At 45.1% G+C, this 23,218-nt stretch overlaps 1 protein-coding gene across 1 annotated transcript in view; it reads left to right on the top strand.

Moving 5' to 3' along the window:
• The window catches only part of MAP2K5 (mitogen-activated protein kinase kinase 5), a 1,242,853-nt gene that overhangs the window by 424,782 nt on the left and 794,853 nt on the right, over positions 1–23,218 (top strand). The window contains exon 9 of the mRNA XM_069222863.1: positions 12,497–12,536. Within this exon, the coding sequence (XP_069078964.1) occupies positions 12,497–12,536 (40 nt within the window). The remainder of the gene's footprint in view (positions 1–12,496; positions 12,537–23,218) is intronic.

Genomic DNA, 23,218 nt, shown 5'->3' with positions numbered 1-23,218 from the left:
TGAACCATCTCATTCTGATTAGAAGTCAGTATGATCCTTAGACAAGATGTATCCTCTCATGCTGCAGAAGAGACTCTGCTACTGATATTTCTCTCTGTAAGATACAGGTGCTTTCTTTCTTGGGATAAATCAAACATGTGATGTGATGTCCCTTAGTGTTGAATGTTCTGGTGGCAATCTCGCCTCATACTGGTTATTCTTTCTTAGGTATTGTGGAAGATGTATTGTGTTTTAAGGTGCAATCTCACACTGGTCCTGAGTCAGGAACCCTCAAAGTGGTGGCTCTTTTGTTAATGAGATATGCTAGTTATGTTAATACACATTGGCAATTATGCCTTCTTGGTTGCCAGCGTTTAATTTGGTAATGAGTTAGCAGGCACTGTTAGGGTGACTTATGTTAGCAACTAACACTTGTATATTATTTCAGCTACTGTCTGACTACAAGTTACATAACTTTCCCCTAGGTCAACCATATGTGTTGGGTCTGCTTAGATATATAACAACTGAAGAACATCAGAAACAGAAAAGATCTGAGGCTAGGCACTTGGGGCCAGATGTATGAAAAAGGCCTTTTGCGAATCGGAAATAGCGATTTTTAAGAAATCGCTATTTCTGATTTGCAAAATGCAATGTATCACATTTGCTATTCGGTAATAGCGATTTCTTAAAAATTGCAAATGCTATTACCGAATCGCAAATTGCAATACGGGCCCCATTCACACCTATGGGCGTGTACCATATTTGTGAATGTTTTGCATTTCCAAAATTGCGAATTCCTAACTGTAATTTTCAATTTTTGGAAATGCAAAGTCCAGGGTGCTGGGGGCCTTAGGCCCCTCTGCTGCACCCCAAAATATTGTTTTACAACATGTGAGGTGCACACATGCCAAAAGGGCATGTGTGCTTTACATGTAAATTTAAAAAATGCATTTTAAATGCATTTCTAAAATTTGCACATGGTTACCACCAAGTTCAACTTGGTGGTAAATAGCGATTCCTTAATGCCCAATTTGCATTAAGGAATTGCTTGTTACATGTGCTTTAGAAATCGCAAATAAGGAATCCTTATTTGCGATTTGTTATTTAGAGAGTCGCAATTTGCGACTCTCTAAACAGGGTCGCAATTTTAAGGAATCGCTATTTTAGCGATTCCTTAAAATTGTATTCAGAATGCCTTTGATACATTCTGAAATTGCTTTTTGCATTCACAAACAGGCATTCGCACTGTTTGCGTATGCAAAAAGGTTTGATACATCTGGCCCTTGGTGCCATATACTTTTAGCCTGTTAACTTTTTTTTTTAGCAAAATCTAAGGGGGCATGGCTATTGCAGAATCCCCATGGCGAAAGTTGCATGTTATTTTAAATGAATGTTCAGATCGTATTTCCACTTACTGCAGTTGAATTAGTCATGGTCTTAGACAGCGGTCAGACAGTTTGTATTCAGCCCGTCCCGTTGTAGTGAAAACAATCCGCTTCCCGTCTCTTCCAGGTTTAATTTCTTTTTGTAAAGGTGGCAGCTTCTCTCATGATCTCCCAGTGCCTGCTTCTCCAACTGCTAACCAGTGGCAATTTCTTCCACTCCGTACCACTGCCAGTATCAAACACAGCAGAACAGAACAGGCCTCTACCACTGCCTTTCGGTGCTTCTTGCGCTATAAACTAATACCAGTTTCGTACATTGCCCACCAGTGCCAGCTCCTCACAATAAACCAGTGCCAACCTCTACCTCTGTCTGACAGTGTCAAACACTGCTCACCAATACAAGCCTCACACTGTCCTCCAGTGCATGCTTCTTGCATTATCTCATGTAACCGTATAGTTAGCCCCTAAAGGGCATAATCACACGATAACAGAATGGCAGAACGTAATTCAATGTAACCACATATTTAGGCCCTAGAGGGCATAGTGCCTTACACATTTTCAGGCCTAGCAGGCCTACTGCAATAAATACTATTACAAACAACGCCCTTAAAACACAAACTATTCTCAGCTGTAAAACAAAAGTTCCAGCTATAAGAGAGCTTAAAAAGACATTGAATGGTGGGATATACATAACCACAAACAAATACACACACACACACACCTACATGGAATGCTGCAATAAAATACAGGCAGCTATCAGCCTAAAACACCCGTAGTGAAAGGGGAGCACCAAAGACATAACAAAAATAGTCCATATACAGCAACAGATGAAGAAATCAAAGTGAAATAATATAGTAGTTGGTCACTACTCTGAAACAGAAAAAGGAGGGAGAAAAAGGCAGAACTGACCACTAGCGAGCAATATTTTTTAAAGAACATTGCAACCAACTAATTAAATCGCTTTAAGCCATAAGAAGTATACTAAAAGTATACATGAGGTAGAACACTTACGCTTGACCTAAAAACACCACACGTAATTCCAGATTTCAGATCATATATTTTAAATAGGTACACAGAATTCATCTTGCCCCAAAATATTTTGTGAAATGTACACATCATAGACAGGGAGGTGTCAGAGATGCAAAAAAGTGAGGCAAAATGGTTTGGTCATGTGCAGTAATGGCAGAAATCTGGCATACAATCAACAGTGGGTACTGTGGTTAGAATGGGTCTATGGAATTTTATACCTGGCCTACATCCAAGTCCATTGAAAAGGACATGTTTGAAATATCATACAATGGGTTTGAGCCTCATTTTTGGAAAAAGACCCAAGACAATTCACTAGCTACAAAGAAAGGTCCTATATGCAAACTCTGCCACAAAGACATACATTAAAGAAATCTGTTTGTTTACCATTAGATTGTATTGTAAATTAATGGAGGATATCACTGGCTGGTGAGTACTGTGTGATATACTTAAAAGGACTACCTGAACAGTTGAACAGTGACTAACATCTCTTCCTATCCAGGAGGTAGGTTTGTCCATGCTGATAAATGTGCTGAACATGTCTCTAAACATATTTGTCTTTGCTGCCAATATCTCTTGTGTCTTGCTTTTGGAAAACCTTCAAACAAATATTTCTATGTTAAGTTAACATTCTTTCTATTTATTTTTGTGTTTCTTCAAATAATATCATTTAAAAAACAGAAGTAACAATAGGAGTAAGTTCTGATTTCCACTCAATAATTAATTCTTTATTTTGACATTAGGAGACACTAAGTCAGTACTATGTGAAGGTGTAATGCCAGACTGTGGACCCACATCACCTTCATCAGACCACCCCTTCCCTTAGAACACCACAGTTCCACAAAATCCCGGTGTGGCCATCTTTATAGAAGCTGCATTGATTCATAGTAAGGCATTTACTACCAGTATGGGCAGCTCCTGTTTTGGCCCAAGGAATGTTAAGCAAGGCAAGTTAACAAGCCCCCAACTACCCCATTCTGCTAACTGTCTGGTCAGGGAACTTAAACCATCAGAGGTGCTGGGCATCTTACATCAAGTTGAGCTGCTCCTATATCAGTTTGCTGTATGAGGGTACAGGGGAGGTTTCTGTGGTTCATTCTCAGCATGTCGAAGTTGGGCACTGGGTAGGACATGGCCTTTTTCTACTCACCCGTAGTGGGGGCTGATGCTTCTTATAAATAAATTAATCAAATAATTAAAATTAAAACCATAAACATACACAAGTCAATGATCTTAAAATCATGCATGCAATAATAACTAACAACATCAAACGATTAAGCTTTCAGAAACTTAGCAAGAGATTTGGCAGAACTGTTGAGGCCTAAAATACAATTACTATTTCCACCATATTTCGTACAATCTTTTGAGTCTAAATCGCTTTCAATTGGTTGGCCAAACCATCGTCCATCCTGCTTCTGCCTAATCACTAGTGCAAAAGAGCACTATTTAATAATATAAAAAAGAAGGCCCATCCTCTTACTGCCTGACTGAACACACAAACCAAGTGAAAAGTGCATTGTGCCGACATTGCGTGTGAAGCAGAGCACAAATGCTCGTTCAGAGAATGCATTGTGTAAACAAAAAAGCGAGACCCAACATCTTCCATAAGCTCAAGGAGCCATGAAACAAACTGTGGGCCCTGGGCTAAATGGCCTGGATGGTCAAGTTCAGGGACTATAATCCTCTCACCCTGCAGATCAATCACATTTATAGAGTGCAGTTTATCACCTAGGGGGGAGGAGTTTTCAAGGCACTAACTAACTGCCCCTAGCAGCTCAACCATATATATATATAGTTCACAATAACGTAGGTGGCCATGCCAAGCAACACAGCCTAACTAGTAGGGACACAACTCTTCCAAGCCAGGAGAGGCCCAGGCGCTCTCAGTTGGAAATTTCAGTTCGTATTTGCTTCGTTAAGGTAGCACAGTTGAGTGTAATAGTTTTAGATATAGAAGTTGCCAGTTTCATCCCTAGGTAAGGAATGTGTTCAGTTACCCATTCAAACTAAAATTGGGAACGAAGTAGGGCTTCAGATTGTGGAGCGACTGTGAGGTTTAATATTTGGGACTTTTGGACATTGACCTTAAAACAGGAGAAAGACCCAAAAGTTTAGAGCTCTGTGACCATGGCGGGAAGGGAAAACAGAGGGTCCTTGATGGATAGAATCGCATCATCTGTGTATAAGCCGATAAGATGTCGTTCTCTGCCAAACTGGATACCTGTGATATCTGGGTGTGCTTGTAGGTGTTAGGCAGGGGGCTCCATGTACAGGGCGAAGAGAAGGGGAGAGGGGACAGCCTTGACATGTGCCGCAGCGTATGGGGAGAGGTGGGGACAATATGCCATTAACCCAGACCGCAGCCCTAGGTGAGCTGTAAACGCTCTTAATCCAGCTGATAAGGGGATAAATCTATTGTCAAAGAGCTTCTGAGTCTTAAAAAAGTAATCAAATCAAATCATTAACATTTATAAAGCGCGCTACTCACCCGTGCGGGTCTCAAGGCGCTAGGGGGAGAGGGGTTACTGCTGCTCGAAGAGCCAGGTCTTGAGGAGTCTCCGGAATACGGAGTGGTCCTGGGTGGTCCTGAGGCTGGTGGGGAGGGTGTTCCAAGTCTTGGCCGCCAGGTAGGAGAAGGACCTGCTGTGGAGCGGCGGATGCGCGGGACGGCGGCGAGAGCGAGGCTGGTGGACCGGAGGAGACGGGTGGGGGCGTAGAAGCTGAGGCGTCGGTTGAGGTATTCTGGTCCCTTGTTGTGGAAGGCTTTATGTGCGTGGGTGAGAAGTCGGAAGGTTATCCTTTTGCTGACTGGGAGCCAATGCAGGTGTCTCAGGTGGGCGGAGATGTGGCTGTTGCGGGGTATGTCGAGGATGAGGCGGGCGGAGGCGTTTTGAATACGTTGCAGACGTTTTTGGAGTTTTGCGGTGGTCCCAGCATAGAGGGTGTTACCGTAGTCCATGCGGCTTGTGACGAGGGCGTGGGTCACGGTTTTTTCTGGTGTCGGCGGGGATCCAGCGGAAGATCTTGCGGAGCATGCGGAGGGTGAGAAAGCAGATGGAGGACACGGCGTTGACTTGTTTGGTCATGGTGAGAAGAGGGTCCAAGATGAAGCCGAGGTTGCGGGCGTAGTCTGAGGGGGTCAGTGCGGTGCCAAGGGCCGTGGGCCACCAGGAGTCGTCCCATACGGTCGGGGTGTTGCCGAGGATGAGGACTTCCGTTTTGTCTGAGTTCAGTTTCAGACGGCTGAGCCTCATCCAATCTGCGACGTCCTTCATACCATCTTGCAGGTTGGTCTTTGCGCTGGTGGGGTCCTTGGTGAGGGAGAGTATAAGTTGAGTGTCGTCGGCGTAGGAGGTGATGATGATGCTGTGCTTGCGTACGATGTTGGCGAGGGGGCTCATGTAGACATTGAAGAGTGTCGGGCTGAGCGAGGAGCCTTGAGGGACGCCGCAGATGATCTCGGTGGGGTCTGAGCGAAAAGGTGGGAGGTAGACTCTTTGAGAGCGGTTGGAGAGGAAGGGGGCGATCCAGTCCAGGGCCTGGCCTTGGATCCCGGGGGAGCGGAGGCGGGTTATTAGGGTGCGGTGACAGACGGTGGCGAAGGCAGCCGAGAGGTCGAGAAGGATGAGGGCGACTGTTTCACCGTTGTCCATCAGGGTTCTAATGTCGTCTGTGACTGAGATGAGGGCGGTTTCAGTGCTGTGGTTGGCTTTGAATCCGGATTGTGAGGGGTCGAGAAGGTTGTTGTCTTCAAGGAAGCTGGTAAGCTGTTTGTTGACGGTCTTCTCTATTACTTTGGCAGGGAAGGGGAGGAGCGAGATGGGGCGGAAGTTCTTCAGGTCGCTTGGGTCAGCCGTAGGTTTCTTTAGTAGGGCGTTGACTTCGGCGTGTTTCCAGCTTTCGGGGAAGGTAGCAGATGAAAAAGAGGAGTTGATGATGGTCTGGAGGTGCGGGGCGATGATGTAGTCGGCTTTATTGAAGATGAAGTGTGGGCAGGGGTCCGAGGGGGCGCCGGAGTGGATAGAGTTCATGGTGGTTTTGGTCTCTTCAGTGTTGATGTGGGTCCAGGCGTTGAGGGTGATGGCTGGGGGTGTGGGTTCAGAGTTGATCGGCAGGGTCTGGTGTCCGAAGCTGTCGTGGAGGTCAGTGATCTTGCGATGGAAGAAGGTGGCGAGGGAGTTGCACAGGTCTTGTGAGGGCGTGATGGCGTTGGGGTTGGAGAACTCTTTAACGATACTGAAGAGTTCTCTCCTGTTGTGGCTGTTTTTGTCCAGTCTATCAGTGAAGAAATTCCTTTTGGCTGCGCGGATTAGGTGGTGGTGTTCGCGGGTAGCGTTCTTGAGGGCGGTCATGTTGTCAGCGGTGTGGTCCTTATGCCAGGCTTTCTCGAGGGCGCGACAGGTTTTCTTTGATTCCTTAAGGGTGTCAGAGAACCAGAGAGGTTTTTTGGTGTTGGCCTGTCTTGGAGGGCGTCTGAGGGGGGCAAGGTTGTCTGCGCAGTTGGTGATCCAGTTCGTGAGGCTGAGGGCTGCATCGTTGGGGTCGGTGGTGAAGGTAGGTTGGTTGTCGATGAGCGTGGAGAAGAGCTGTTCTTCTGGGATTTTGTTCCACTGTCGACGAGGGATGGGTTGAGTGCGGAGGTGGCGGGTCTCGCGTCGGAAGGTGAAGTGGACACAGCTGTGGTCGGTCCAGTGTAGAGCGGAGGCGTTGCTGAAGGAAACGTGTTTGCTGGCGGAGAAGATGGGGTCAAGCGTGTGTCCGGCGATGTGGGTGGGGGTGTTCACCAGTTGCTTGAGGCCGAGGTTGGCGAGGTTGTCGAGCAGGGCAGTGGTGTTGGGGTCGTTGTTCTGTTCTAGATGGAAGTTGAGGTCGCCGAGGAGGATGTAGTCTGGCGAGGCGAGGGCGTGCGGGGAGATGAAGTCGGTGATGGAGTCGCTGAAAAGGGCGCGCGGTCCTGGGGGGCGGTAGATGAGTGATCCTCTGAGGGTGGTACTGGGGTCTGTGCGAATCTGGAAGTGCAGGTGTTCTGCGGCGAGGGGGGTGTCTTCGGTGGAGGTGGTGACGCTGATGGAGTCTTTGAAGAGTAAGGCCAGTTGACTTGGCCGCGCAACTTCTCCGCGTGGACTGAAAGAAGAAGGATTTCTGTTTGTTACCTAGAAGCTTTATCCAAGAGATGGAAACTGCGCCTAGTGTTGTCCCCACATTGGCATACTGGGATAAAGCCAGCCTGGTCTGGAGCTATCAAGCCCAGCATTAAAGGATTAAAATGGTGGGCCAGTATGCTTGTGAATAATTTTGCATCAACGTTTAAGAGAGATATGGGTTAGTAAGATCCGCATAGCATGGGGTCCTGGCCCGGTTTGGGTATGACTGAGATTGATGCCTCCAAAATGTAGTCCGTAAGGGAACTCGTTGTGGCGAAAGCGATGAACAGTCAGGTGAGGACCGGGGCCAGTTCAGAAGGTTTTATAAAATAGTCAAGGGAAGCCATCATGCCCTGGGGACTTCATCAGCTTCAGGTGGATTATAGCAGAGATAACCTCTACAAAGCCTATGGGTTTGTCCAGGAAGTCAGCTTTTTGGGTGGGGGAGGGGAGTCGGTGGGCATTCAGCAAGGTAGCCCGAAGGGTCAGCAGAGCAGGGGCTGTCTCTGGATCCGTGTAGAGGGTACTATAAAAGTGTTGAAATGCCGTCACAATCTGCAAATGTAAGCGGACCTCAGAGGATGGGGTGGGTTGAATCATTTGGACAGATCCTGAGTGGATCTTAGCCCGTAAGCAGTGGGCGAGCAGTCGTCCACAGCGATCGCAGCCAAGGTGAAATTTATGTTTGAGGTGGACAAGGCATATTCTGCCCAATCCAGGACCAGCCGTTGGAGGACTTAGCGCATTCTCTCCAGTTCCATCCATACTCGAGGAGCCCCAATGCGTTTATGAATAGCCTCAAGGTCTAAGACTTTCTGATCAAGCTGCTGCTGTTTCTTTTTGCAGGTGCAGTTTTCCGCTGCCGATATAGCAATAAATTCACCACAAACGAACAATTTCAAAGTTTCCCATAGTGAAGCTAAGGCTACGTGTCCAGTATCATTGGTTTGAAGATAGTCTAAAATCGTCTTGCGAATTGCCGCACCCATCGGTTGGGATTGTAGTAGGCTCTCCCGAAGGTGCCTGGGCGTTAAAGTCAGGGGAGCGTGGTCAGAGAGGGCTCTTGGAGCGATGAGGGAGCTCTGCACTAAGGTTTGGAAGGCTAGGGTCGCTAGGAAAAAATCAATAGGGGCATAAGTTTTATGCGCTATCGAGTAGTAAGTATAGTCCCGGGCACCAGGGTTGTGGGTCCTCCAAACATTGCTCAGGCCACAATCGGCCAGCCAGCATTGTCCCTGCACTGAGAGGACTCAAAGTTTAGGTCTTCCCTGACCAGGATGGCCGTGTCCGGAAGATGGGCGAGATATCGTCTATAAGGAAAGATTCTTGCTGCCCATTAGGGGCGTATACATTTGCAAGGGTAAAATAGGAGCCTATTCAAATTATTTATGCTAACATACGCCCCATACACTCAGTCACTTTAGACACTATTTCTCCCCTAAGGCCCCTGGAGAACAGAATTGCTACCCCCACTTGCTTACAAGAACTGGAAAACCATAGCTGTCCTGGGAGCCAACGAGACTGCATGAGATGGACAATAATTGTGTCTCCTGGAGGCGGCAGATGTTGCTACCTGAACGTTCCAGGTGGGACAGAACCGCTCTCCTTTTAGTAGGGTTGTGTAAGCCTCTAACATTGAGGCTCTTTATTGTTAGATCTAGGGTAGACAGTCAAGGGAGCATACTGAGTAAGCAGGGAGGAGGCCCACATAAATTGTGGGCTGTGCGGGGTCTAGAGAGGGTGAACCTAGGGAAAGGAGTGTGCCATTTGAACCTTGTAGAGTGAAGGAATGCAAACCTCAAATCGCCAGTACAAAAAAGAAAAGAACCATACAGTCAACATGACTGGTGATAGAAGACCATGCATGATGGTAAACTAGACAGCCAGTGAGGCCAGGAGTTGGGAGAAACGGGTTCAGTCTTTCGGGATGGTGGGTGTCGCCTTGCCCCCTATAGCCGCAGTTCAACTAAGGAGTATGCCGGGGAGCAGGCGGTGGAGAAGGTAAACTGACATCTTGAAATACTATCAGGTGGGACTAGAAGCCAGATGGTCCAGGACCGCCTGGTGTACTTAGGCGCTCTTACCAGGACCTGGGTTGGAGCGCTGCCCACACTACCCCACTTTCCACCAGGGCAATGCACGGGTTGGGGAGTTGCAAGGAGAGCAATGCGCTGAGGTTGAAGCTGGCTCAGCTGGTAGGTCCAGGAAAGGATGCAGTGAGCTTCTTTCAGTGTATGTAGCTGGTGTTGTTGTCCATCCCACTGGAAAATCAGCCTGAAGGGGTGGCCCCAGCGGTAGGAGATCTCTTCAGAGCATAGGAAATCGGTTACCGGCTTAAATTCTCTGTGACACTGGAGGGTGAGTAGTGAGACGTCTTAGAATAGGCCAACTGTATGACCCCTAAAACTGATTGGCTGTTTAACTCTAACTGCTCTTAGGATGTCCTCTTTTATGTGAAAGACGTGGACGTGAGCCAGAAAATTGGCCGTCTAGCTGTGGAGCCTACAGGCCCACCAACCTGGTGGACTCTGTCTACCCTTATTTCGGTATTGTCATCCTATTCAAGGATGGAGCGGAGGAGAGCCTGGGTGTAGTCCCTAATGTCCGAACCTTCTGCCCGACGGGATCAATCAATCAAATTTCTTAAGCGCACTACTCACCCGGTAGGGCCTCAAGGGTCTGGGAATGGGGGGGGTATGTTACTGCTCGAAAAGCCATGTTTTGAGGTGCTTTCTGAAAGTTAGGGGGTCCTGGGTCTCGCGTATGTTGGTGGGGAGGGAGTTCCAGGTTTTGGCAGTAAGGTGGGAGAAGGATCTGCTGCCGGAGGTGGTGCGTTGGATGCTGGGGACTGTTGCGAGGTCGGCGGGGTGGAGCTGTTGAGTCGGGTTGTGGAAGTTGATCCTCTGCCTTGGTAGGGGTCCTCTGAAGTCGGATATTGTTTTGGCGGGATCTGTTTGGACCCTTAGTTCATCCTGCTGTTCATGCAGGCAGACACGTTCCTGTCTCAGCGTCTCTACTTCTTCCCCCTGTGCAGTTTCATTATCTTCCAGTGCAGAGACACGGTCTCCCACCGAAGCCAGGTCAGTGGCATAGAACCCGTGGGTCTTGGGAGAGGTCCTTCTTGAAGGTTTTGAGATCAGCTTTCAGCGAGTCAAATAGAGAGGCAAGGAAGCCTGGGGTCACTGGTGCAGAATCCTAGTGTGGAGGGCCTTCTGGATTAAAGTAGGTGGGAGGTTGAGAGCCAGTCATTTGTTCTTTGTTCTGAGTTGGTTTGGAGCGTGTGAGCATCTCTGTGACCGACTGATCTTGTTCTTGGAGGCTGGGGGGTATTGGAGTATTGGGGGGGTAGGTGAAAAGCGCAGTAGCCGTTGGTTGTGTAGCCGCCTGTAGGAAATCGCTGTAATCAGCTCCCAGTACTTGGAGGATAGTGGTCTGGACCAAAGGGAAGCTAACGAAGCAGTCAGGCGTCCAGAAAAGTATTTTCCTACAGCCAATCAGGCGGCAGGTATCGCCTAGAGGGGTTGGTTAGAGTCTATCACGATCTCTTGGTGGCTGCTCAGGCGGGGGTTACTATGTGTATGATGAGTGGCTTTTGCTGCAGAGTAGAACTAGGCCGTGCTAGGATAAGGACCAAGCTACTCAGGTAATGCAAAGGTTAGGGCACTGTGGGACCCCTACCAAGGCAGAAATATAGGGGGTTGTGTAGGGCAGAGAATCAGGTTCAGTGGGAGTGAACAGAAGGCTCAGTTCCCTGCAGTCCAGAAGCAGCCAGGGACATAGCTGGGAGATGTTGATACTCCTGAAGTTAAGTGCTGCACAGTGGGTGTCCAGCAGTGCCTCTGTAGTTCAGGGCAAGTCGCACAGCACAGCGCAATGATGCCTTGCCCTGTGCCCTAGAGTATGTCCCCACCAAGGAGATCTTCAGCAGCAGCAGTGGGGCTAGGCCATCACCTCACAGTCTCTACCAGTGCCCCGTATGTCAGGTACTGTGCCTAGGAACACCCTGGCAGCCAGGCCCAGTCAGTACATAAGCAGTTAATAGGGGTAGAGAAGTGCGTTGTCCCAGATGGTGTTTTTCCAGTTGCTGGTGACAAAGTCTCGGGGATGCTGCAGGCCCGCATGAATATGCCCTCTTTATGCTGCGGGTGCTGCTGCTCCCAACATGTCGGTGCCCAAAGCCGAGCTGCCATGCATTGTTAGCCACGGGCTGGGCCGCAGGCCAAGAGATCTGTGAGAGCAGGCGCAGGGTTCACGGGAAGCCACCCCCATCCTACGGCTCCCGCTTCCAGGCCCAGTGACGACCGTAAGCAACTCCCCACCACGCACGCCCATGCGTGCAGCAAGGTGGGCAAAATGGGCGGTGGGCAGCCCGGGACGTCCCCGGCTCTAAGAGGGCCACACAGGTCAGGGGAAGTCAGGAACAGTCAGCGGGGCCTAGATGCCCGCCATCTTGGTTGTCGTGGGTTCCAAAGTGGCAGCCAGGGATCACAGATGCTTCTCCATGCCTGTTTTGATCTTCTGCTCCCAGGGTGGCATAGGCTCTGTCGTCCACCAGGTATTGTTGGCGTGTGCCCGGCACAAAGCTAGTGTTGCAGCTAGGGTGGCGGAGAGGCGACAGCCACGTCCTACTCTGCTGCCATCTTGACCACGCCTCTCCAAATCCAAAGCTTTAAATTCTTGCTGTCTAAGAGATGTTCCAGTGTTTGGTCTCCAGTCTAGACATCCTATCAATCTGAATAAAAGAGGAATACAATTAGAGAGTCACATGTTATTGTCAGGAGTCACATGTTATTGTCATTATAATATAGTTGCACTTACAGGGCACAAACAGTAATTAATATGGGCTCAGAGAAAAGTTACATCTTTGTGATGGGGAGTAAATCTCTGACGTGGGCTGTATCTATTCTGAGTGTGCTATGCACTTCATGTTAACCCTTATTTCTCCTGTCTCTGTCTTTTCAGAGCGCATCATGTTCCAAGTGGAAAGATACTGGCTGTCAAGGTAAAGCAAGAACATTCTATGCCTTATTTGTTTAGCTATGGGCATTCCAGTTCAAATAAAGTGTTATGATTGTGACTACTTGGTATAGTAGATCCTGTTTCCCACTCCAACCTTTTGTATGAATGTGTTTGTGTGTGCAATATCTATAAGTGCTAAAGCCAAGGCAGGGTGAGTCCTCAGATTGTGGGCTGAAATGTGCAGGCCAGGGGAAAGGCTGGGCTTGTGCTAACTGACCACTTGGTATTCTCATTTTTAAAGATAGTCTTTCATGCGTAAATGAACTACACTGGAGAAGGGTTCTCTGCAAAAGTTTTGGACAGAGATATCTGGCACTATTCCTTATAGTGCATCCACTACAAGTTCATAACACCATCGACTCTTCCCTCCTAACCTTCTGAGAGCCCAGCTTTAATAGTGGCCAGCACTTTAATATACTGCTTAAAATAGGCCACATGGCCTATTGTATGTGAGGAGTAGAGAAAGCTTCACTGTGTGTACATATATAATTTCAAAACGTCCCCTGAGAATATATTGAGTCTCTTGTAGTACACCTACAAAGTATGATTGAATACACTCAGGAAAAGCCTATTACGGGTTGTGGAGTAGATGGAAAGTCTCACATCTTCAGTAGATCAACTATGGAGTAGAAACAACAACAGCTGTTTTTGAGTAGATTAAAAATAATTAAATATATATAAGATATTAGTATGGTGGAGAATAGGAACCAGAAATGAATGGCAGGGGTTGCATATAGTGTGAATAAAGCATAAAGTAGCATGCTTTGGTTGGAAACGCCATCGCAGGGACAGGGAGGGTTGATTTGAAAAAAGATCCCCTCAGTAGGGAAAGCTGTAATAATGTGCACAGTTCTCAGCCTAAAGCCGGTTAAGAGAAAACAATGACTGGGATTCATTATAAGTGTTAAATAAGGTTCTAACCCTGTGGTTGTGCAAATAGCAGAATATTCAAGAATACTTGACAAAGTTGTCGCTCCTGCCCTTCTTAACTCCTTGCGATATTCTAAAAAGCTCTGCTTGATTCTTTCTTTGCTGCTTATAACACTCACCCCAGAGTTATACATTTCAGGCACTTCCAGTTGATAAAACATTCTCTTAATATGTACAAAGCATGGAATGAAGTGCACATTAACTAATGATAAACAGTCTGTAGGAAAGGCCCTAACCAAGCCTGCTTCCTCCTTGGCCCAACAGTTTCTCATACAACCAGCGGGGCCAGGCTACGTCCATCCTCCATATAGGTTAGGCCTATTTCCTCATGGCCAATAATGGATGCAGTGCTTCTACAGTGAATCATTATTTGATCCTAATGTAATTATGCTTTGTTATGTGGTTCGGTTCCTGGGCATGAGGTGTAGCCTGCTTTGCTTGAAGGACTTGGAACTAGTGCCACTGTAACTATGACACAAATTCTCAGTTTAGATTTCAGTTATGTTGCGTCTCCCATGATGACCTACAAGTACTGGTGAACTAAAGAAGAAATTATTAGTTTGGTAGAGTTTGTGAATGTAACGCTGGCTTTCAGTGGCATAAATCATTTTTCAAATTAGGTGTACTTTCGTTTTTTAAACGTGCAGCAATATCTCGAAATATGCCCACACAGGATCTATGTTGTACTGATATGTGGATCAGGGAGACAAGAATTCTTTGGTCTCAAGACTCCAGCTCATGCATAGTCCAGCCATAACTATATCAAATTTCTCCCTGACCTAAGCTATACGATGAAACATTGAAAACCCACTGTTTTATGGTGGGTATCAAGGGTTACAAGTGTTGCGGTGTGCTCAAACAGTTAAGTATCATGATCTGCACGTTACAGATTCATTGCATGTTTTAAAGAATTGTTTATCCATTACTAAGTGATAACCCTTTCTTCGTAAGTGGTAGTACAGTTGTATATCAATAATATACTTTTAATCGGTCTGAGCTCCTTAAACATCTTGATATTGACCATTTCACGAATTAAACTGTTTGAGATTCCTCTTCCTTTCCCACAGATAGGTTCACAGACGGTACTCCTATTTAGACTTGGGGACACCAAAGAGTACATTACAAGACAGCTGCTGAATTTACTAGCTCTCCACCATTTCAATGAAGTCATTACCAAAATAAATTGTCACATTTATGAAGGTATAATTTGAAAGGTGTGCACATGAACACCCTATGCATATGCTGTGATGCCAAACAAGCCTGTAACAGCTGAATCGGGCTCTAACATTCAAGATTCGCCCACAAGCTGGACTTAAGTTGTCAGTGGTAAGCATTGGGATCAAAGGGAAGATACTCTTTGTGCCATAACAGCAAGACACCTTAAGTGGGAATCTCATTCCACTGGAACATGCAACAGCCACACTTGCCAACTCTGAAAGCAAGAGCAACCAGACTACCCAACTAGTTTACTTCCAAATTACCAACACTTGGGGTCAACTGAATTAGCTTGGGTAGTCATCAAGCACCTTAAAATCTGACAAAATCATGAAAACTGGCAATAACAAATGGCATGTCCACCCTCTCCATCGGCCCAAAAAAATACCAATATAGATGTACCGTTTGTCTTTCCTGGCCTTCAAGTAACGAAAGTCATAAATGACACTGACATTCTCGCCATAAGAGAGTCAACTTAAAATATAGAATGGTAATTTAGAAGTCAAAATCCACAGAATGTTAGGACTGATATGTGGTGAACACTACTGAAAAGTCCTTGACTACTTTACAGAATTAACTACCAATTTTTAATGTACTAAAAGTAGGGCTACATAACATTTGCATTCGGTTTCTAGGAAAAAGAACTTCCCCGAATCTTAAATATGATGTATGAGTAAGCTGTTGAAAAGAAAACAGTCTGTCACATGCCTGTAAGTTGACAGCGGGTGGTATTATGTGGAAACTACAGCAATACCAAGATCCTGCTCCAAATAGAAGGTCTCCAAAGCCGGTCAGAGCAAATTAAGTTAGGGAGTCACCTATTAACTATTAACATCCACCAGCTCTTTGCAAAAGAAACTGTGAACTCACAAAGCAATTTTATGCTTTAAACTGCCTAGAATGTACACATTCAGTGAAACAAACTGCATAGCAGCTATCTGTGAAACTCTCGTTCGAACGTGGCCAAGATTTGTTTTTCGTTTCGGCTTGTTTTTAAATCGCAATATTTATCTTTTGCATGTTCCTACTAATGGTCACTAAAGATGACCAAACAAACACTACTAATGCATGTGATTTGTTATTTAAAAAAACAAACAAATACTCGACGAAATTATCTAAATCCGGATGAATGCACATATGACATAATATTATCACAGTTTCTCTTCATGGCAATGATTTATCTCATCAAGTGAAGATCGAAGCCTCCTAGGCTATTTAAACAGGCACGCTGTTGATACTCCATTTCTCAAGAAATTCAACATCAACAAGAAAGAAGCAAGCAATCTCAAAAGAAAGAAGTGTACCAATCTTCAACTGACAGCAAAAAAGACCAATTTCTCAAACACTAAACAGGGCTTGAAAAATCCACTGGACCACTGGCATTGGGGAGTCTTATATGATCAGGTATTTTTAATACTGAATTGTCCCTTCTGGCAAGTTGACACTGAACAGGTGTTCTGTTCAGTTGAAAAGTGGAGGGGCAATAAAAGATGCCTTTAAATCTTGTCCTTATGTCTTTTGCTCTGTGTTTACTAACAGAGGTCAAAAGTCAGTTTTTCTTATAATTAATTTTCCTTATCACTGCAGAGTTCCAGGACTTTGTAAGGTGAACTGTGTGACCTGCTATTTAGAATGTAAAATAAAAGGATATAGGGTGTCAGGTTTTTCCTAACACACATTTAAATGACTAAGTAAACTGTGCAAACATTTCAGAATATATTTCAGTAGTTGTGAAAGACTTTTTGAAATTTCTGTGTGATGAAAACATATTTTAATAGAAAGAAAACAAATCAGAATACTTTACATGTTGATGTGCAAAGGATATGTTTTCTGAAAACCCAATTTCACAGATTGTTAATACACTATATAGTTTCATCAGTAAAGCTGCAAGAAAGTGGAGAGGATTTTGGACATTTCTTGGAAAGTTACTGTGTGTAGATGGCAATATGTTACCACTTCGTGGTTTAGTAATATATTTATAAAAATTGAGTGTTTAAACAAACTGAGAAACACTCCTGGCCTGATGGCAATGTTGTTAGTAAAGTAAAATAAGTACTAGGCTATGTGGGCTAGGCCTCATGGGTATGTGGGCTGGATTCCTGTGATGCGTGCAGCAAACTTTAGTCTACTTAATCAAACAAAATAGTTTTTTGTACTGCAGAAATGCTGAGCTCACATATTTGAAGGTACAATCATATGTGAGAATTAAGAAAAAGGCAACTCTGTAAAAAATGTGCCTAGGATCACACAATTTGAGATCCGTTTACGCTGCTACTCTGTATGCCACTCCAGTCTGTACCACTCTACTCTGCACCACTCCACTCTGCACCACTACTCTTAATGCTATTCCACCGTACGGCACTACACTCTGCAACCCTCCAGTGTACTCCCCTCAACAGTGAGCTATTACGCTGTACACCAGTACACTCCAATACACTTGATTCCCACCCCACTCAACTCTACAACACTCCACTCTACAGTATTCCGCTTTACTCCACTATACTGTACGACACTCCACTCTACACCTTTTCTCCATACACTGTTCAACTCTTGCATTTTATATAACGTATGACAAGTAAAATCATAGTAGTCATAAATGTTTGATATATGAAATGATCTAATTACTCAGAAATCATGGCATGGTAGAGTGGCGAGTTATGGTTAATGTAGTATGGTGATTGATGCAAGAAGAATGTGTACAGAAGTGTTGTATACAGAGGTGTTATATTTAAAGTGGTGTGTAAATTATAAATGTAACTTCTAACTAGTGGTGCGTAAATTAGAAAATTATAACAATAACTTTATAATTACTCCTGTTTGTATAGTTTAAGTTAGGTTTGTATATAAAGAATAAATAAAGTTTTCCTAACTATAACTTAGCCTAAACCTTTGCTTTTTTAATTTAAAAAAAATATATATATATATATATATATATATATATATATATATATATATATATATATTTTATTATATAGTGCAAACACCTCTCACAGGCACAGGATTACATGACATAAAGTCAGATTTATTTTATTTCAAGCACAGGAGATTAAGGGCCTGATTTTGATCCTGGCTGAGTTGGTTACCGTGTTACAAACATGTCTGATAACAACCCCCCGTATTACGATCCCATTATAGCAAATGGGATCATAATACGGCAGACGGGATATCTGTCACATTTATGATGGAGTATCTCCTCTGACAGGATCTAAATTAGGCCCTTAGTAATTTGTTGAGCTTCAAACCAGTTCCCTGGATCCAAAGTCTCCAGATCTGGTTGTTAAGCCACATCCATATTTCTTAATTGATGGGTGAAAGTCAAGTGGGATGATTTGTATGGTAATGTATAGTGAACGTATTCTCTGTTGAAATGGCTTTGTAAAGGAATAAAACCTGCAGGACAAAATACTGAAAGGTTCATAGGGAGTCTTTCTTGGCAATATTTGTAGTAGCTTGTTCTTAAACTGGACTTAGGGACATAGTTCAGCACCGTTGCACCAGTGGTGATGGAACAAGTTTCAGAGTTGGGGGTGTTGACGTCAGTGTTATATCATTGAAGTCATAGGGATTTTGAAAAATCTTAGCTTCTTGCAAAATGTAGCAAATTTATTCAGCATGGTAGTAGTAAGATTGTAGTAAGTAAGTGGTGGTGCATTTTGGAGCACACTGTCACATATGTATTACTAAAGCATTGTGCAGTAGCACAGTCATTTATAGAAAGAATATTTTCCATTGTAAATATTTGGTCAGTTATACAGTTTTACTCATAAAACAGTATAACACACAATGATATGTGGAAACCGGGTTTCACTGACTATTTATCGTTTGCTCCTCACTAAGTAAAAGTGTTTTGATTTGTTTTGATCCTTTCTAAATCATTGTTTCCATCCCACTTCAGATTTACAAACAAAGTGCTTAGTTTTTGTTTTCCTAACTGCTGAAATGTGTACAGTTTGTATACAAGAATTAAAATTTTGTGTTGCAAATGACATCCTACAACCTTTCGTTTCACACTTCATGTACCCCAGCAAGATTATCACAAACATCACTTTAAAAAATACTCTCACTTTGTAGTGAAAGAAAAGTAAACACCAGTTCCCTTATTAAAAGAATAAGCAGCAGTTTGTCAGAAGACGTACCCTGCCATTGACCCCTTGTCTTTGAAGCACGGCAAATGTGACACGATAAATACAAAATATAAATGAATCTTTAGTTATTGCTCTTTCACGACCCACCACAAATATCAACCCATAGTTTGGGAAACACTGCTCCATAACCATCCATCAAATTGAGAGGAGGGCGGGGTTGCTGAGAAAATATGCAGGTATATTGAGTATTCACCAAAAAGATTGTTACCAAAGGTAAGTAACTTTTTTATGATGGATACTTCTAACTGTAGATTCATCACATTCTGAATAGATTCCCGAACAGTACCTCTCCAGGAGGTGGGCTCATGGATGGTCAGATGAGGAAATATTGCAGTCCAAATATGGTAAAGTACTTGTCCCTGCTCTCCTCCAAATCCGAACAGTAGTGCTTGGCAGATGTGCAGGCTCTAGCCATGTTGTTGTCTTACAGATCTCTGTGATGGGATACACAATAGCAAAAGACAATGACCGAGGCCTGGTGGAATGGGCCCTTATTCCCTCAGGTGGTTCCTTTTTGGCAATGGCTTAGTACATTTTGATGCAGAGGATGATGCAATGGGATATCTGCTTTTGAACTGCTTAACCCTTCTTACTGCTACTGTAGCCAACAAAGAGCTGTTTGTCCACTATGAAGTTCTTAGTGAGGTTGATATAGAAACTAACTGCATGCCTAGGATGCTGGCGTTGCAGACGCTCCGCTTCCTTCTTGAGATGGGGCAGGTGATACAAAGCAGGTGAAAGGGAGTAACCACCTTGGGAAGAAAAACAGCTCTGGTTCGTAATACCAACTTGGCAGGGAAGAACAGTGTAAATGGCAGATGGACACTAAGAGCATGCAACTCACAGAGTCGTCTCACTAACGAAATTGCAACAAAAAGATCATGGTCATGGTCAACAACCACAACTGATAATTACAAAGGAGCTCAAATGGAGACCCTCATCAAGGGAGGTTAGAACAAGATTTTGGTTCCACTGGGACAAACCAAAAAGAGTTTGGGTACAAATTAGTTAAACCTTTGCGGAACCTTATCACAACTAGGGGACTTCACTAGGGAAGGTTGATCTGGGATACAGAGGAACACTGACAACGCTGCTAAATAACACTTGATACCGCCCACCGTGCACCCTCTCGGTGCCAGAAAAAGCACAAACTGGAGGACTTCTAACAGTGGAGCCCACAAGGAGGCCATGTTGTCCGCACACCATGAGATAAAGATGCTCCATCTCCCATAATAAACAGATTTCATGAAAGCGTGGCAAGTGGACAAGATGATGTCCACCATCTCAGACAGCAGCTGAAATGAGCTTGGGTGTACGCACTCAATCTCCAGTCATGATGGTGGAGGCTCTGAACATTTGGGTGCAGGATCATCCCCTATGATTGGGAGGGTAGACCCACCCTGAGAGGAAAATAAAACAGGAGACACAGGAGGAGATGCAGAAGAATGGCTTGGGTCCGGTCTTGGCATTCCTCCCTCACAACCATTATCTGACTGGCCCATAGGGCAATGCATCAGTGTCCGGTGGGCTGCTATGACAGGTCAGTGTTTGTGGGCCATCTTAGAAGTAGCCTACAGGGCAAAGATATCCAGGACTGACTCTGGTAGAAGATGTCACTCATGATTGGCTGTTTACTCGATCCCTTGATGTTGCATCCAAGACCACAGACTGAACACCTCCTGGCAAAGGAGTTGAGACTCTACTCCCCCTTGCTTCTTCACATGCCACATTGTGATTGTGTTGTACCTTGAGATGTGAAACGACTGGCTGCGAATGGAGCGGAGGAAGGCCTTGAGAGTAACCCAAATCACTTACAGGCCTAGCAGATAGTGTGAAACACCTGCTCTTTTGGAGAGTAGAGGCCCCTCATCTCCAGAGGGCTCTGTACCTAGAAGTGGAGGTATCCATCACTTTTGTGGCTACGTCTGTGTAGTGTAGCCATTTTTAATATAGCTTCATGCACGTTAGGTTAACATATTAGGCCTCTGTGCACTTTGCCCTAGATACCTTTTATTCAGCCTCGCACTGTTATTTTACAATAACCAGTTTGACGGTCTTGTTTTTATTTCTTTCTATCACACTGTGTAGCTTAGTTCACCACTGTGTTCTCAAACAGTGCATTCTTGCTCACCCTGTGCTTCAGTCAAGGCTACAGTCTGGTACATTGCCGGTAAACATGGTAGAAGTTTAGTCTCTAGTGTTCGTAGAAAATACGCATCCTTACGTAGGGACATTTTCTTGGAACATCTGCTTGTTAGTTATAAAAATACTTTCTAGTCCTAGTACAGGTCAGAGGAAGATTCCGACCAGGAACCTACAACTAGATGCTGACTGCCCCGTTGCAGATGCTGATGCAGATTACAGGCCTTTGCTCAGGTATGAGGGTTGATGTCCTCCCGGGGGAACCTGAAAGGCAGGCTTAGAGCTTTACATGCTGTGCTCAGAACATAACTTAGAGAGAACCTAATCTAGTTGCACTATGATAGCCTTATTCTTGTGCTTCACTCTCATCGTTACTATTTTTATCCTACTGTGTTGTGTAGTTCTTGTAATAGCAGCTCATGCTTTGCTATCTAAAATGCAGTTGTTTTATTAAACCAATCTTTAAAACTTAAACTGCTTTTGTCATTTATACATGAGACCGCACTGTGTATGAGGGAACCGGTTGTGACCTGAGTGACCACGACTTCCCTGGGAAGTACTAAGATGTCATGCGCTCGGCTGCCCAATTGTCACTTCCCTTTGGGAGAGATGAGGCACTGCTAGTTACCCGGAGCAAAACCCGGATTTAGAGTGACAAGGGTCCTTCACCGTGGGTCAGACTTAGTCCCCACACTGTGAACGATCTTGCCGCTCAAAATCCAGTAGTCTCATTAGGATAATGGAGGTGGTCAAAAGGACAACCCTCGGAGGAGGTTCTCAATGTCTCACCAGATCACATCCTGTGCAGCATTTAGGGAGATCCCAGTGGTGTCCGATAGTTCTCCCCATGTTGAAACCACTGCCTGCCAAGGCACCACTGTAGAGTCCTCATATGCCAACCCGGTTGCATGATCAGGAAAATAATGCACCAAGCAGGAATGGAACTTGTGCCACTCCCTCAAAAGTTTAAACCATTGCCTGGATATCCTGGGCCGTCAGAGGGGAAGGACAGGCATGGAGGAATGTGGTGTCCAGAACTGTCCCTATGAAGAGAAGACATATAGAGGGCCCTAGGTGAGATTTGGGTCTTTTGATAGAAAAGCACAGGTTGAACAGCAGAGCCTCCATCCACTGCACATGGCTCTTAACCACCTTGTAGCTATTCTTTAATTAGCTAGTCATCCACGTATGGGAAAGCCAGAGTTCCTGAATGTCTGAGATGGATCCCAGCAACTGCCATCATATTGGTAAGGATTCAAAGTCCCTATGTCAATCGAAACAGGTACACGATGAATTGACTAATAGATGAAACCCTCCACAAAACAGAGGCACTTTGGATGCAACAGCAGGATCACAACATGGAAGCACACGTCTTGCAGCTTGAGGCACCATCAAGTCTTCCAGTGCTAAGAGGACCTAAGGTATGTTCTGCATCATGAATTTTACCTTACTGAGGAAAAAAGTTTAGGATCCTGAGGTCAAAATTGGATGTAGATTGACAATCTTGGGAACAAGGAAGTATCGTGATTAGCATCTGTACTCAATTTCCTGCTCTGTCACTAACTCCACTGCTCCCTTGAGGAGTGGCGCTGCTACCTTCCACTGCAGAATGAAGAGGTGATCTTCGTACAGGGAAGAAGATTGGAGAGAGGAGGACAGAGGAGATGTAGGAAGGTTAGGGCATGTTCTTTTTCTTCTACCTGTAGGACCCACTGGTCCAAAGTGATGGACATCCAGACCCGTAGAACAGAGGTTACCCAGCCTCCCACCGACTCCTGGTGCTCTGGGAGGAGCAAACTAGAGTTACTTTCCCAGTTATTTTGGGGAGGAACAGGAGAAATGGAGGGGATAAAAGGATGTTGGGATCCTTGACTCTTGCCTTTCCCTTTGCCCCTTGCCTGACAAGAGAATTCTGGGTTAGCTGCTGCTGCTGAGGTTGAGCGCAAGGTCTCTGCAGAAAGCTCAAGCTTCTGCAAAAGACTTGAAAATGTTGAAAGTGTATGAAATCCCTTTGAAGCTGCTGTTCGCCATAGCCTGGCTTTCTTTAAAACTTTCCAGGACTGAGTCTGTTTGTCCCCGAATAAATGGGTGCAATCAAGCAGAAGGCCCATGAGGGTGCCCCGTAAGTCTGCAGGAAAGCCAGACATAAGCCACACCTGGTGATGGAGGGAAACAGAGGGCCCCACAGCTTGTTCCACCAAGCCAGCAGAATCAAAGCCAGAGTTGTTGATGT

Source organism: Pleurodeles waltl, chromosome 3_1 (assembly GCF_031143425.1).
Source record: "Pleurodeles waltl isolate 20211129_DDA chromosome 3_1, aPleWal1.hap1.20221129, whole genome shotgun sequence".
In the NCBI taxonomy this organism is placed as follows: Eukaryota; Metazoa; Chordata; class Amphibia; order Caudata; family Salamandridae; genus Pleurodeles; species Pleurodeles waltl.
Note: the sequence above shows the minus strand (reverse complement) of the source record. Positions and strands in the feature narration are given on the sequence as shown.